This window comes from Podarcis vaucheri (genome assembly GCF_965113315.1).
Source record: "Podarcis vaucheri genome assembly, chromosome: 1".
NCBI lineage: Eukaryota > Metazoa > Chordata > Lepidosauria > Squamata > Lacertidae > Podarcis > Podarcis vaucheri.
In genome coordinates, this window is record NC_138759.1 from 98779408 (window position 1) to 98797071 (window position 17664).

General features: G+C 40.4%; 1 protein-coding gene across 11 annotated transcripts in view; it reads right to left on the reverse strand.

Annotated features, from left to right (window-relative positions):
- Positions 1-17664, reverse strand: part of NCKAP5 (NCK associated protein 5) — a 621685-nt gene that overhangs the window by 141744 nt on the left and 462277 nt on the right. For all 11 annotated transcript variants that reach the window (XM_082197111.1, XM_082197112.1, XM_082197110.1 and 8 more), the window contains one exon: positions 4315-4383. In XM_082197111.1, coding sequence (XP_082053237.1) covers positions 4315-4383 — 69 coding nt within the window. The remainder of the gene's footprint in view (positions 1-4314; positions 4384-17664) is intronic.

The following is a 17664-nucleotide window of genomic DNA, read 5'->3' on the forward strand; positions in this document are numbered from 1 at the left end:
ATCCATGTGTGTTGCCCTATAGGCTTTAATAACTGACATCCAACAGCATTCCTTCTAGCATGTATTTTTAGTTGTAACATTGTTTGGTGTACCTGAAAAATTGAACAAACCCATCAATTTCTTTACGAAATGACATGAAGCCACTTATTAGTAAAATAAATAAATAAATAAATAAATAAGCAAGCAAGCAAGCAAGCAGGAAAGCAAGCAAGCAAACAAACACACAAACAGCTATGTTCAAAACCCTACAAGGTTCTTCAGACTGTGTCCAAGTCATTTGCAGCAGTTCTGCCTGCATAGTCATTGAGAGCTGTGCCGAGTGGCATAAGCAGAAGAGGGAGCAGTGCAAGCACTTCTGATCTGCGTAGCTGAAGGTAAGGCAACCTAGTGGCAAGGGATGTTGGAGAATTCTGATGAAAGTGGAAACAGGAAAAGGAAATTGCTGATGTTCGCTTTTTCGTCCCATGCCCAGAATGGAAATAAATATAGCAAATACAATTAGTATTCATGCCATTGCTGATTTCAGTCCATCAACAACATGTTAATTGATCATGGCTCCCCCCTACTCCATTGACAATGCATTTCCTTCTTACTGAAATGAATGGGGTAGAATAACAATAATCCCTTTACCATCATGCAGAATCCAAGATCTTTATACTTGGAAAAGCTGAAGTAGTTTCCCCATCATCTTAATTTAAAGAAACACACCATAACCGATTTGGAGGATTTCTGGCCAATCTAAGAAAGAATAGCAACAGAGCTAAAATAATCAGGGATATATTTCCAGTGACCTGGTCATGTTTTCGAATGACGAAGAATAAGAATAAGCTTTTATTATCTTATTTGCATGGCATGTTAATGACAGCTTTTAGTTGCTTTCAAATACAAGTTAAACAGTGGTGGGATCTTTATATTTTGTCTGGCTAACTGCAAATGCTAGTATAGTAATTTTAAGATGTTATAGTGTGGTGTATCACATTGCCCTGATAGAATGCAGCTGAGTCTGACATAAATCTTTACTGGCATAATAACATGAATAAATATTATACCACTTCTTGACAAAAAACTGACAATCAGTTTCCAGAATAGGAAACTAGGATTAAGCATTTAAACCTCAGGCCCCTGAGGTAGAAGAAGGTAATCCTGTTTCTTGCATTAGGTTTCCTAGAGACAAGGAGATGGGTTTAGAATGTATAGATATATGTATTGAATTTTAAATAAATGAAGCTCATCCTTATATAATGCATTGCAGTGCTATTTACTTTCAAGTTCAATCCAAATGATTGATCTATCTACTTTAGAGGAAATAGCAGAGATAGACAACTAATTTCAAAACAATTGTTTGTTAGGATTACTATCAGAATTTATAAGCGACTGTAATTGTCTCACATTCTGATTCTCCCCACCCCACCCTTTACAACGACTGAATTTTATGGGTAGATACACTCACAGAATATTAAATTGTATTTCAGGGCAAGAATTTGTAATGCAGTTATGAAGGTTAGGTTTATAATAAACAGAGAAGAAAGCATATGCACAAAAGGGACATTAAGATTTTTAAATAATAATGAGGGCCTGAATCCAGCAATTTTGCACCTCAGCTCTGTCTATCAGTTTATTTGATGAGGTTTTGTGCCTATACACAAAGTCTGAAACAGCTGAGTAATTCCCATGCCACCAAATCAAATTAAAGTTTATACAGCTGATATTATTGAGATGGGAAGTGCCACTTTTGTGATCACCTACAACTGCTCAACTCTCCAATGTATGTTGTCTGCCCAGCAGCAAACCCTTGTGCTATTAATCTGCCCATAAACCTATTCCAAAATTCATACCATAAACCTGGCATCAATATGGGCTGATCAGAAGCCTTAAAGTTTTCTGCCACAGCCACTGGAAAAAATAAAACAGCTCGCTTGTGCATGCCCACATGAGATCAGAAGATTTGTGTGTCACTTCTAGGTATGCAGTAGCATAGTGCTGGGAACACTTTCACCTCAAACTACATAGAATATAATTCTTGTGTGAGCAAAAGAATTGAATTTTGTAGTTGTGGCTATATTTTTCCCTGCTTGATAAACCCCCAAATCCATATAATCAGAAGCAACAGTTTATTAAATAGGTCTATATCCTAGCTGAAAAGTTTCTGTAGAAACTTGCTCCAAAACAGCAAGTACCCTCAACCTATATGCGGTACTTAATGGTACAGTAGCAGTGGCGTAGCGTGGGTTGTCAGCAAGTAATTTGCGCCCCCTAACCCATGGATTTTAGCAGGGGGCAGAGAGCTGCGAGTGCGAGCGTGCCCCCCCCAGATGTTGCGCCCGGCCCCCCCCTGCACACCCACGCTACGCCACTTTACAGTAGTAGGTTTCTTGGTGGAAGGGATAGTGTGGAAAGTCTCCCAGCTGGGGGAAATGGTTATAGCTGGACCTAGTTTTATAACCTTTGACATAGGAAGTTCCCAAGAAAATGAATGTCTAAACATATTCTTCAAAGCTACTTCTGACAAATATTGTAAAAAATGGGGGGAGAATCCCTACAATCTCTATTTCAGTTTTCAAGATTTGCTCTTAGAAGAACAGGATGAGAATGACCGCTCCCCGCTTAAAACGGGGGGCGCCCTTTGCGTGGGCGCGTGCAGCCCCTAGATCTGGAGCGGCCCCAACAACATAGGCTTGGCTTTGCCTTCCCTAAGGTGTGATACCTGGAGGTCTCCGCCTACCTCAGTCAGTTGTCCAATCCCACCTGGGGGAAGCGTTGCCAAGGAGACCAGGCCAGGTAGGGGAGGGATTACCTGCCCACACAATAGAGGGAGGATCTTACCTAGGAATCCTCACTTGGCTCCAGAGCTTCTCCCACCCTACCCACCCTCAGTTAATGTCTTATTTTGCAGGTTAACTTTTCTTCACAGGTTTTGCAGGTTAACTTTTCTTCACAGGTATGCGGGCACTGCTACGCTAAGGTCGCTGTTAAAGGGCCGGAAAGAAATTCCCCTGCATTGGCAGGTTTCGCCTTTCCCGTAGCAAAACGTCACAACTTTGGCGGTATCAGGCCTTGGGCGGAATCCTTTTGTCCATCTTCCTCTTGCAGCGGCGATACCAGGGTTCCCCGTTAAAGGGGTTTTCTGAAGGGAGGCTTTGGCCGTACACCGAAAGGTCGTCATTGCTCTCTCCTGCGGCGGCGGCGTTACGGGGGCGGCCATCTCTGCTTGAACATATGTTCTCCAGAGCTGGCCCATCCCCCCACACACACACTGGATAACCCTGATGCTCCCTAGGTCCCCGGCTGGGGACCAGGGAGGGAGAACGCCCAATGCCTGAGCCAAGGTCTACCCACATTTGAAATTTAATAAAGTTGTGGCCAATTTAATCCCATAGCACGTTGTCTTGAGTCATTATTCCACATGACGGGGGGACCGTGCAGGATCTGGGGACTCCGCCTGTCCACGCAATGTCTTAAACTCAGGTGGTTAAGCAGGGTCTTGTGAGACAGAGACTCAATAACTTTCAGTATCAACAGTTTCCCAGCTGATCTGGGAAATACAAACTTGCAGACTGAGCTTAGGTGATTTTGGGAGGGGGGGAGGAAATAGAACTAGACATGGGTCACAATCCAAGTTGATATTATTCTGGGATGTAAAATCTCCAAGTTGTCTGGAATGCCTTAGATTGTTCATGCCTAATTAAGGCCAACAAAAGAAGAAAATGGTTTGGAAAATCCTTTTTCATTTGGGATGCAGAATATTTCATGGGTAAAAAGGATAATTACTATTACCATAATCTATTGCTGTACTTCTAAAAATGTAAGTCAATGGCATCACAGAGTTGGTTTGTTCAAAGTGAGCATGGGTCTTGAAGATAAATGCAAAGATCCAATGACTTTTCAGTGTTGCATTATGGATTTAAATTAACCAACCCATATTAAAGACAAACTTCCTCGGGTAGATCCTCTCAGTAAAAGAACAGAAGCACCACGGGACCACACTACATGGGAATCAAATCTATCATTCCATCCAGGATTTCTAGGTGAAGCTAATAACAGTATTTAACTTTAGACCTTTAAAAAACCCCCAAAAAACTCTTTTGTCTCAAAGGGAGCTAATTCCACTGCTTCTACTTCTGAATTTATTTATTTTTTAATCCTGTGTATGTACCAAGGGAAATCTAGAATCCTAAACAAAACTAAAAAAAATTGTTCATAATTAGTATATTCGGAATTATTTTATTATAAACTGATTAACAAATAAAAATGTAACCCAATAAGAAAGGGAAGGGTTGCTTATTGGAAAAGTGACAAAACACTGATCCACCTTACTTCATCAAGGCAACGTTCATACTGTTCTCTCTGATTTTCATTTTCCATAGCCAGTGCGGAATTCTCTGCCTGCAAGACAGAAAAGTAATGCAAATTAATCAGTGGGCATGGTGTGAAACATGACAACCCAATCAATACATTTACCCTATACACCTCCTCAGGATCCAAAATAAACTCAGGGTGGGGGGGGTGCAGATAAATAAATAAACAATAAACTAAATCTATGTGCTCTCATTTGCTGTTACAAATAACAGAAATTCTATTAGCTTTATGAAATTACCACAAAATACATTACAATTTAGAGAACGACAGACATTGCTATTCTACACATCTCTGTAATCTATTCTTGGCACATGCAGAAAACAGCCTTTAGTATAAACACTGCAGTGGATATTTTGCACATCAATTTTCTTTTATTCAAGCTTGCCAAGCTCGAATGCTTGAAAATCATGAGTCAGGGGCATTCTCTTCCCTTTCCAAACCACAAAGCTTAGCTTAATATTAAGAGATTTAGAGATACAATAATAAAATGCAATTTCTTTTTATCATCTGAACATTGCAGCATTGATGGATAGCACAGCCATATTTTAGGAGTGGTTTTTCTTTCTGATATCATAAAATCTAGAAATGCAGCACACACTTTTCTCTCACACTGGGTGCAATGGCTCAAGCCTACTTTGTCCAGTGTAATAGGTGGACAGTATATAACTCATCTCCAATTATCATAAATATATATAAATGGAGTTCACTGCTGTAAGATTGGAAGAGTTGGTAAAAATGCAGGGCACAATCTAGCCAGTTTGAAAACTCTCCTTTCCAACTAAATAAAGTCACATTGAAAGCAGCAGAACTTTAACACATGGATGGTATAATATACAAATTGTGCAATGTGGGAGCTTATCAGTGAATCCAGAAATAGAGCTTGAAATCTCATTATCTGAGACTGGCACTTGACCTAAAGAGTAATCTGTGACTGCCTGCACAGTTCCCAAATCTTTGATCATGCACAGATAGAATAGGGGCATCTAATGTCAACCCTTTTAGTGACATCAGCATGAAGTCTCTAGATTGCACAGGCTAACTATAATGTACTAAGACCTTGACCATCTCATGTTGGCTGGCAAACATAGCAGCACCTCCCCTCTGCTGCACTCTGGGCTCCATCTCACACCTTAGCGTGGGTAGGGAAGGGAGGAATTATAGACAAACAGCAAATATAGCCTTTAATGTTATGAAAACAATACAAGCCATTGTGATGTCAAACTTTCACTTCCACATTGAATTACAGTCATCTTTACAAGTAGAAGTTCCTTATGCCATGGCTAGTGACTGCCTTCGGATTAGAATATTAACCTATTTTAATTTTCTAGATTAGATCAGATTGTTTTTGATCTACCACTCTAAAAAGAAATGTCACCACTAATCAACACAACTGAACAATGGGAGCTATGGGCCCCTGACCATTAGATCCAGTCGTGACTGACTCTGGGGTTGCGGTGCTCATCTCGCTTTATTGGCCGAGGGAGTCAGCGTACAGCTTCCGGGTGAACCAGAGCAGCGCATGGAAACGCCGTTTACCTTCCTGCCGGAGTGGTACCTATTTATCTACTTGCACTTTGACGTGCTTTCGAACTGCTAGGTTGGCAGGAGCAGGGACCGAGCAACAGGAGCTCACTCCGTCGCGGGGATTCAAACCGCCAACCTTCTGATCGGCAAGTCCTAGGCTCTGTGGTTTAACCCACAGCGCCACCCACGTGATGGGAGCTATAAGAGGAACTATTTGAGTAGGCAAGGAGTGCTGGTTTGTCAACTATAGCTGTCCTGGACCAAGACAGTCTGTTATCAATAACCCATGTTCTGGATATCTCATGGCTGTGGGACTGCAACATGCTCTACATGAAGATGTCCTTGAACATGGTCTGGAAGATGTCCTGGAACATGGTCAGGTGCAGAATACTGCTGCCAGATTAAGTAGCTGAGTAGTGAGATGGGATAGTGTAACACCAATGCTAGATGCTGTGTCCTGGTTGCCTATGTGCTACCAGGCCCAATTCAAGGTGCTCATAGCAGTTTACAAAGCCCTAAATTGCTCTGGTCCTGATAAAATGCAGCAGTGCATCTTCTAATACCAGTCACTGCAATCCTTAATATCGGGGGGGGGGGGTGAGTGGGGCTCTGCTTGCAATCCCTACCACGATTCATGGAGAGGGGATGCATAAAGGGCCTTCTCTGTGGTGGGTTCTTGACTTTGAAATAATCTCCCCTTAGTTATGTCTGTCTTCCATATTTTTGGTTCTCAGATTCAACTGAAGACACTCATTTTCCCATGCATTTGCATTTCATTTTTGGGACTCTTATCCCTAGCAGGGCTGCACATCACACTATCTTGTTAATTAAATGTTCAGTTTGGTGTGTTTTTTTAATGATGGTTGATGTATTTTGTTCTTATGTCGTCATATTTCACACTGATGTTCTTTGGAGTTAAGGAAATTCAAAAACCAACCAACAAAATCATAAATTTAAACTATTCATTATTTTATTTCTGCAAGATATAAAGCCTTGTTTCACTCCTGTAAAATATTTGCTTGTTTCTTGGGAGAAGTCTTTTGGGATATGGAATCCCTTTCAAATGTATTAGGACCAAATAAAAGTTCTAAGCCATCTAGGCAGCAGTGAGTCTAAATATTAATTCCTCCAGAGGCGGGAACAAAATAAAATAAATGTTCAAGCAAAAACAAATGCTAGCCTTGGGAATTCAGGCATGATACCTGGCGCTCTATGCATAACCTTCACATCACGTAACCATGACACCGCAATCAATACCACACATAATTACAACCATTACATAGTTTACATTGCTTGCTTCTCTTTTAATGTTCTGACAATCTATGAAAAGTGTTGGGGGCTTTTTTGTTATTGGTAATGAAATCAAGTTACGCTAGGCTTGTGCTTACACATTAAGGCTGTGATCCAAATAATTAATTGGCATGCAAGTAAGAGGACCAGATGCACAGCTTGAGCTTTCCCCCCCAAGTTTTCTCTGAAACACTGCCCGTTCCCAAAGAGGCAAGCTGACATTCATCTTTAAAAAGGGGTCACTTCCCTCACACCAACACCCATACATCACTTCTTTGTACCATATCTACTTTGATTAAATGATGAGAGCTACAGAGTGAGGTAGCATTCCAAAAGCTACCATACTTGTGTGATACAACCAAATTGTTGTATAAGAGGAGAGAGAAAATCTTCATCATATGCTCTGGAATAATCACCTCCATATTAGTGTATAGCCAGCACACACTGAGCCTACTCAGGGCCAAATTAATTGTAGAGGTGAATGTTGCAACTGTATTCCAGGGCAATGGATTCAGGGGAGTAGGCACAGCCGGAAAGGAGATGAAGAAAAGAAGTGACAGCAGAACTCAGAGTGGGAGGGATTGGTGTGGGATGCCACCCCACTTTGCAGCAGACAGAAAGCTATGCCACTTGTACATGTGAAATTAAGATATACATTTTTGCCCTTACATGTATCATTTTACACTTGTTTACACTGAATTGCATTTGCCATTCACTCAGTATGTAGAGGTCCTTTTGGAGTTCTCATGATCTCATTTTATTTTAAAGATCCTTAACTGTTTAGTACCATCAGCAAACCTGACCACCTTGCAGTTCACCCCTAACTTCATAGATCCCAATACCAATCCTTGGGAGACTCCACTTTCTACATCTCCCCATTCAAAGAACAATCCATTTATTCCTACTGTCTGCTTCCCGCTGCTTAACCAATTCCTGATCCACAAGAGGATTTCTCATCTTATTCCTTGACTGCTAAAGCTTACTTAGGAATATTTGGTGAGGTACTCTGGCTTTTGAAAGTCCAGGGACACAGTGTCAACCAGACCACCTCTATCAATATGTTTGTAAGAGAACATGTTAAAAAGCAAACTTGATATATCTGAACGTTGAACTTTTAAGTCTGAAAATGGATTTGATTTACACAGCTGGAGACTCTTCTCCATTTTGCTAATGCAGTGATTTAGATATTTACACATTTTTTTGCTGATTTGTACTCCCTGATCAGAGAAACAAGAAAGTGGTGCTTGCTTGCATATTCTTTGCTTAGCCCATGTTCCCCAAATACAAAATTAAGAAATAAGGATATGAGAGTCTTACAACTAATAGTATAATCATTTGATAGGACAAGTTAGAGAGATATCCATAAGGATTCTGATCCTAGAGGTTTTAAATATCAACTGGAATTTATGCAAGTTTGATGCCTATCCTTCCCGTGATTGCTGAGCAAATCATATCCATTTATTTGACATTTTGTAATAGGGACTGAAATAGGAAGGCAACGCTTCAATGACTTCATTTAAGACCCTCCTGCCAGCCCCCTAAGGATGAAAAAGCAATGGCTAAATACATTAAATCACCAATAATGTAGCAGAGCATTGGAAGTGAAAATAAAATAAAACTGTAAAATATAAGGTCTATTTTCTGTTTTGCACCTTTGCCTAAAAAAATAGGATTTTATGTCACTCTTAGCATGTATGCTTCATACCTTTCTTCATCTCTTGGAAATCCATTATTCTACATGCTTGTGCCTAGATTATGCTTACCTCATGTACTGTCCCGTGTCTATAAATGTATTGAAAGAGTATCTCAACAGCTTAAGATGAGCATGATGAGAAGAAAGTTTGCATAATTATGTAGGGGAAACATGTATGTAAAATTTCTTCATGGCATCAGTTATCTCACAATAGGCTGAGATTAATGAGATTTAATGGGACGCGGGTGGCACTATGGGTAAACCTCAGCACCTAGGGCTTGCCGATCGCATGGTCGGCGGTTCAAATCCCCGCAGCGGGGTGAGCTCCCGTCTGCGGTCCCAGCTCCTGCCCACCTAGGAGTTCAAAAGCACCCCTAAAGTGCAAGTAGATAAATAGGTACCGCTTTCTAGCGGGAAGGTAAATGGCGTTTCCATGTGCTGCGCTGGTGCCGGTTCGCCAGAGCAGCTTCGTCACGCTGGCCACGTGACCTGGAAGTGTCTCCGGACAGCGCTGGCCCCCGGCCTCCTAAGTGAGATGGGCGCACAACCCTAGAGTCGGACACGACTGGCCCGTACGGGCAGGGGTGCCTTTACCTTTACTAATTTTTTTAACGTCTCGGAGTTTTCAGCAATATTTACATTTTAAGCAAGTGATAAGAGTTGTTGTTTGCTGAGCATCACTTCAGATTACAAAATAAGCAAGTGTTTCCCTTTTGTACACCTAAATCCTAGACACCAAGCACTATAGATTCAGCTCAGCTCTTGTGCCAAAGCCGCAGAAATGTATACGGAGACATAGCATGATAGAAGCACCATGAATGCTTTTATGCTGTTCTTATTTTCTTATAATCTATGCTTTAAATTTTGTATATGTGTTTTTCTTCTTTTGTTTGTAAGCCACTTTGAGATACAAGTGTAGTATTAATCAATCAAACAAGCAAACTATACAACTGAGAAGGAAAACAAAGAGAAATGTTTGGCCCATTTAGTTTGTCTATAACTTGGGCTTGCAATATATTTTCCACCCAAGTCCTAGATTTCATACAGCCTTCCTTAAGCATGGGCTGGTCATGCTATGCTTCCAGATGTCCGATTCTAGTGAACAGGTAATGGAAAAAAATACGTATAAAAGAAGAATTCCTGGATGCCAATATGAAGGTTTGGGACAAGTATGCTTTGGTGAGAGAACACCAGCAAAGATTTAAAACCACAAAATATATAGCAAAGCAATTTCAGGACATATAGGTTCTTAGACCTTTAAAATATGGGCTTAGTTAGTGGAGACAGCTCCTAAATTACTGGTATAGGAACTTGAAAGGCTTGTAAGAGCCATGGGGTTTGAGCTTGGCGCAAACAGATGAGGCCTCTTTACACACTGAGGGGGGATGACCTAGCGAAGCCCGGCAGGACAGCTTACTCTATGGCATTAACTCCTTCATGTGTGTTTGTTATATAAGACTAGATATCCCACATTTTTTTCCTGGTCACTGACAGCACAACAGCCTGAAACCTGGGAGGGAAAGGCATAATGCAGTCTGCCTTACTTCTACCAACACAAGAGTCCATCAGGAAATGAAAGTTTTCAAAATCTTTGACGATTCTACATGGTTGTTGTTGTTATACTACTAACAAACACAGTCTTATGGTTTGGTGCTTAGTATGTACCTTGGAGGCAGTCTCCTTTCCTATTTTGTTTTCTTTAAACTGCTGAGGCAAGCACTTTATGCATATGAGCAATGGTAAAAGAAACAATTAAATGAGGGGGGAAATTAGTCTGGAGAAAATATACTTTGGACTGATGTCCCTCTGCAGATGGAAGATATCTATCAGTGAAATGAGGAAGGGAGTTTTAAAACAAAACAAAAATACTCTTCCCCAAGTAGTTCTCTGCCCAGATCTGTTCTGGAGAGCCTATGGAACAGGGGGGTTGGGGGGGCAGTGTTGGGGAATCACCAAAAATTGTTCCCTTCTGCATTCCACTGATGGATGCTTTGTCAGTGGAGGGACACCAGTTGTATACCATCCACAATTTGAAAGCTGTATAATCTAAGTGACTTGAGGGTTAATATTAAAGATTTCCAGTTTGGTCTTGTCTTTACACCAGGCAAATCTACAATTAGGAAATCATTTTTTAAAGAAAAAAAAGCAGTATTATGTGTACATAATGCATTGCTTCTAACTCAATCACACAACCAAAATATGTGGTTATCTTTATGTCTTCTTCACATCAGATTTTAGGTATCTAAAAACTGCCACAATGACTACTGTCCAATCACTGTTCTCTTGGTTAAATTCCACCTAGCTAGTTCAGACCCATATAACACAGCTTACATTGTACAGTAAATAAGAAGCCATCAAAGATAGATTATTGTGGTTTTCAGTCACTGCTTCTCATGACATAACATATGGTTGGGTGTATGTCCATAAATCAAAGGAAAGGAAGGAAGAAGATTGCTTACCAGTTTTAGTGGTTTCTCATTTTGACTTCAGTTGGGCCTTTAATGAAGGAAGAATTCATAGGTGTCTGTGCTATTACAACTAAAGCCTCACAGCAAACTATATTTCATTGATCCATTACCCACAGCTAAAGCATCAAGTGAGCCAAATACACCATGTAACTAATTCCCATTAAAGGAGTCATTTACATATCGCTCCAGTGACTATTAAGATATTAAAATATCAGACTGGTGTGCTTACATTGACAGGTATTTCTGAAATAGGGGTGGGAAAGGAAAAGACTCACCAACCACAAAATTAAGTATGAATTTTGTTTTTGACAGCAACGCGATAATCTTAAGAAACTTTAAATTACCTTCATTAGATATGGCTCCCCCCCACCCCAAACTACAATCAATTCAAAAGGAAACACATTCAAAACATTTTGAATCAAACATGCACTGTTGGTGGTTTGAAAAAAAATGAAACACTAAGGGATTAAACTCTTTCATACATACCATATGTTGCATATGTTCAGCTTAGTGATGGCATCCTAAGATCAATTCCGGCTTTCTAAGACCCTGCTCTGGCTTGCCTATGCATGGCTTGCCTAGCCTGAACTGATCTAATGTCAGTAGGCATCATAATCCAGATCTTTTCAACCTTTTTGGGTTCACAGCTCCCTTGACCAACTACATTTTTTCTGCAGCACCCCTGTGGGGCTCAGAAGCTCAGTAATGCCACCCCTTGCCTGCAGAGCCAGCAGCCCCTCACTCCTTTTTGAACACTCTCCCTTGTGGAGAGTTTCCCCAGCATCTTCTCTTCTCCCCTATCCTTGGGAGTCCTCTGGACAGCTGCAGCTGCCGCCCCTGGTCTCTGAGCTGCTCCTCCTACTGCAAAGAGAGGTGCCTACTCACACTGCCCCACAGGGGCCTGGGAAGCACCCCCTGGGCAGCCCCAGAGGCACCATTCACATGGGGAGCTTGTAGCCAGGGCTGCTGGCAACAAACAGCTGTGCAGGCCTTTGAGAGGCAGAGATGCGAGAGGGCATCAGAGGAGAGAGGGAAGATAGGAAGGAAAGAGGGACAGAAGCCAGTGTTGCCCGAGGCACCCCTGACTATCATTCAAGGCACCACAGGGTGCCATGACACACAGGTTGAAAACTGCTGTCATAACCCAAGATCCCTGATTTTGCTGGACAATAACTATGGAGTATTTGGCTAAGTATGCAATGTTATCAGTAAATATATGTGAGCCAGTTTTATAGAAAGATGCTTGCGAATCACAGTCAGAGTGATGCAATGTTATTATTTCACCACCTCGTAAGAGATATAACTAAAGGACTTAAAGAGGTGACTCATATGTTCAAAGAAATGGAAGGAGAAAGAACTGAGAGGACTAAGGCCTGCATATCCAGGAGGAATAATAATGACAGCAGCAGCAGCAGCAACAACAACAACAACATCTTGCTGAACCTTCTCTTTAGAACTCAGTTGAACTGTCAAATGATTTTTTGTAATATTCTTCATGATATTATATGATTATTTATTTATAAACGTATTTATATACTGCAATTTCATAAATATTATCTAAGGTGGTTACAACTACTAACATGCAATAGGCATAATACAGAGATAAAACATCAGCTGACCATTACGGAATGTTTTTCTTAATTGTTTACATAAGCCTGGCAGCAAATGAAAGTCTTCAGCAAACACGTAAGATGTAATACAGACAGTGCGTTTTGAATCTCTACTGGAAGAGCATTACACAGGAGTGGGCCTATAGCACTGAAGGCTCGGTTTTGTGTTGATATTGAATGAACCTCACCAACTTGGGGAGACAACAAACTGTGATCCTTCTCAGTTATCTCCACTTATGCAATTATGATACAACTATAGAATTTCACTGTCACTGAAGTCCCCAGACCTTTTACTTACTACCAAGGCAGAATAAGTCACACCAGATGCAAATGGCAAAGCTGACATTGTATTAGGGAAGATCATTAACTAGCGCATGGAAAGCTTCAATATTCTAATGAAAACTGAGAAAAAACCAACCCAAATTTCCCGCAGGAGGAAAGAGGAGGGAAGCATGCAGAGAGAAAATTCTGCTTGGCACACCTATAATTACAGAGGAACAAAAAGCAAAAGGGAAGCGAAAGTGGTAGATAAGGAGCGGGCAGTATATTAGCTACTGCATCAGCACCAAGGGAAAAGGAAATGAGGGTTTAAAAGGTCTTGTGTCAAGTTGAACCTCAACTAGCAACTAAAAAATCTTTGAAGGTATCACTGATAAAGGTCAAGGCAAACAGAGTTATGACAGTGAACTTTAAAAACACTGACAGAATTCTAGAACACTAGTTACCATGTACATTTCCTTGTTATTCATACTAAACTATTAGTCTCTTTATAGAGAGGATTATTGATTTACACAGAGACTCATTTAGCATGGCCCATTCAGTACATTAAAGTTGTTCAAGTACTTCAAATGTACTCAACATCTTTAATCTTTTTTATTTGTAATTCCCTACATTCTGTGCTCCGATGTACAGACATTTAACGCTTTCAACAAGAGGTTTGACAATTTTAAAGAAGGGCATCCAGTTCTCTTCATTTTTTTTCAAATATTCAAGGTCTGCATAACTAGGTGATTGCTTTACCCCCCCCCCCCCAAAGAGAGAGAGACAACAACATTATCCTGTTTAAGTCCTGGTAAACACTTGGCCTTCATTTCCCTCTGCCTGGATTGATGCACCAGTGACAAGGTGTACTCTCAGATGTCACCTTTTTACTGCTTCTTATTTCAGCAGGTAGAACTCAACCACCCACCCACATCTGATTGAGCTTCTCTCCCATCTTTATCACAGGACAGCTGTTTATAGACACTACAAATCAGTTTGGATCACATACACCCCAGGCTGGAATTTTAAAGGCGACAAAAGTACTCAGAGTGTCTTCTGGAACACTCAGCAAGTAAAAACACATCAATTAAAATGTGACATCTATTAGCAATTGAACAGAGGCTATAAGGCTTAAATTTAACAAACACTATATTGCAACTACAGTAGGAGCACAAGATGCCCATGGCTCAATTTACTTTTTGGATAGTTTTATACTATAGCCCAATAGATCTTTGTTCTATATGTACTCTTTGATAAATTTGTACACTGTGCTGTTAAGGAATATATCTATAGAGGTGGAGCATTAAGAGTAGGCAAAGCTACTGGACTACAATTTCAGTCATCCCTGACTACTGGCCATGCTAGTTGGGTAGTTGAGGCTGATGGGAGTAGAATTTCAACAACATGTGGAGGACCACTGGTTCCCTATCTCTGTGCAACATGTAGGTTAGCTTTAGGGACAGTGACTGGCCCAAGGCTACCCAATGTATCAACAGCTTTCCAAGCATTTTGACCAAAACAGCAGGTAAAAGCAGTGATTTAGAAAAGAAGCAACCAACTCCCCCCTTTCCTGTGTCTCACAGATGGTTTTACTTAAACCTATGCAGAACCAAATATTGAGTTTTCATAATGCACATCATAGAATAACATATCTACCAAGATTCTAGTTACAGGTAGGTAGCCATGTTGGTCTGCCATAGTATCTACCAAGAAACAACACTTACCCTGATATGAACCTAAACACATAGGGTTGGGACCTGTGGAAGCTCCCACAGGAAGAAAGAGGAAGCTGATTTTTCCCAAGTCATCCATCTTCTGGTGCTCCTTCCCTTGCTGTTCCAGAGGGTCTCCAACCACCCAGAGCAGCTTTCTTGGGAACAGGAGCTGCCTGAATATGAAGAAATCCCAGTCCCATTCCACTACATCCAATGAGCAGATTTCTACTCAGAAAATCTCTAGGTCCAGTCCTCATTCCTATATAAGGGAGACAGCATCTATGTGCCCCACAACTGGCAACTAAACACCTTCTTCTCCTTATACACAACCAGCAACTACTTTAGCTCTGGGTTCTTGTTTACCATGATTTGTCACTTTGTCAGATGACACTCATTATTTTAACATTACACCTGAACAGTCCACTGTGTACAGTTAGGCTAATTGGGATAAGATACATAATCAGAAAAAGGACGCGGGTGGCGCTGTGGGTTAAACCACAGAGCCTAGGACTTGCCGATCAGAAGGTCAGCGGTTCGAATCCCTGCAACGGGGTGAGCTCCTGTTGCTCGGTCCCTGCTCCTGCCAACCTAGCAGTTTGAAAGCACGTCAAAGTGCAAGTAGATATAAGGCCAATAAAGCGAGATGAGCACCGCAACCCCAGAGTCGGTCATGACTGGACCTAATCGTCAGGGATCCCTTTACCTTACATAATCAGAAACTTATAAGCCATATTGATAGGAAGACTGAAGTGCTGAAATAAAATTGTAGAGGTAATAAATTTTACAATATGGATTTAAGAATAAGGATTTAAGAGTATACATAATTTAAGACTATATCCTGCTGCAAGAAAATTGTGAGTGATACTGCTAGTGAATTATACTTGACTTAAATGCGGAAGTCAGAATTATCCATTGGTCATCAATTGAGAGAAAGAAATTAAAATGAAATTTCAATCAAAATCAAATATGACTGCTCTGACTACATGCAAGATCTTAAAATGTGCTTAGTAAAGATTAGTACAATTAATTGATTTGTGTGTTTGTGTATTTTTAATATGAAATATGACATGTCTATTATTAACCAGCTTTACTCTTTAACTGCTAATTAGTGAATGAACAACTTCATTTTGAAATCTATACATTGAAGCAAGATTTATAAGATTGCAATGACTGGACGAACACACACCACCTGTCTTACAGCTGTCTCTGTAAAATGTTGAGCCTCAGTTTTTCTGAGATAATGTTAGGCATTTCTGCTGTGCTTGCATAATATTTTTCTCAAAAGATGCTCTGATTTATTTATTTATTTTTTTAAAAAAAACTTGTGCAAGAATCATAACATCCTTTATTGTCTTTCTGTTTACTGCATGATGGTTAAGACTGACAAGCCTTTAAAACCTTCAACATTTTCTTTCCTGGAATCGCCAAAATGTCTGGAACTGACATTTCAAGAGAAGGTTAAGAACAATCTCTGGCAAAATAGAATGTGCCACATGCGTGGACTCTTCTGCCAGAAAACAAGTGATCCTGGCTTCGATGTTTAAGCTGTTTGGCCTTGCAAAGTCCATCCATGTTAAATATTGTTACTGATACAGCACTTGGACAATTTAGAACACTACGTGGATCATTAAGGGGATTTGTTTAGTTTCTCAAATCCTCTAGCAAGCTTACAAATGGAAAATTCCAGCACTTAACCTACCTACATAAAATAAATAGCAAAATAAAAAATAAAAAATGACATACCACAATCTTACATGCAGTATTAAGTAAATATATAGAACCTTTTTATGCTGATCAAGGAGTATATGTAGACAACAAAATGGGTAGCATAAATATTTAAAACATAGATATTCTTTAGATGGGGTGAGAGGCTATGATGATGTTCCTGCATTACAGGGGCTAACTGATCCTTAGGGTCCCAATTCTACAATTCTATGATACTAATAGATGGGAATTAATGTTGTTGAAAATTTCTATAGTTTATTAATAATAAATACCCAGAGCACAGGATTTGGAATTCTTGGGGTGGATGTCCTTGAAAAGTCAATAGAGTTATTCAGTAAGATGATCAAACATGGCAGACAAACGTCTGTGAAAGACAGGTTGTCTTCCATTACCAACCTTCCCCTGTAATGTGTAGTCGCAGGAGATTATGGACAATATTCAAGGGTGTACTCACAGTTCAAGTGGAGCAAACCTATGGTCCGACAAATGTGGAAAATGCCCTGAATAAACTCAACTACAGTGTTACCTCGGTTTAAGAACAGCCCTGTTTATGAACTATTTGGTTTACGAACTCCGCAAAAGCGGAAGTAGTGTCCCGGTTTGCAAACTTTACCTTCGTCTACGAACGGAATCCAAACAGTGGAAGGGCACCAGTGGCAGGAGGCCTCATTAGGGAAAGCACACCTCCGTTTAAGAACGGTTTCGGTTTAAGAACGGACTTCCAGAATGGATTAAGTTCGTAAACCAAGGTATCACTGTATACATATGCAGGGTCTCTTGATAAGTAGATGGAGAAAAAGTTCCTTAAAGTTAGGAATCTGAAAACTCCTGGTCTAGCACAACAGAAAACCTCAAAGTAAAGCTAAGCATTTTCCTAGTTGGAATGGAATAGAATGCAACCAATAACAGGAAAAACAAAACAAAATACCATAATTAAAATGTTTTCCAGACAAAATCTACATTTGCTACCACAACAGTGTTGGAAGGGATGCATGATACCCAAGAAGGCAATTCCACTGAGT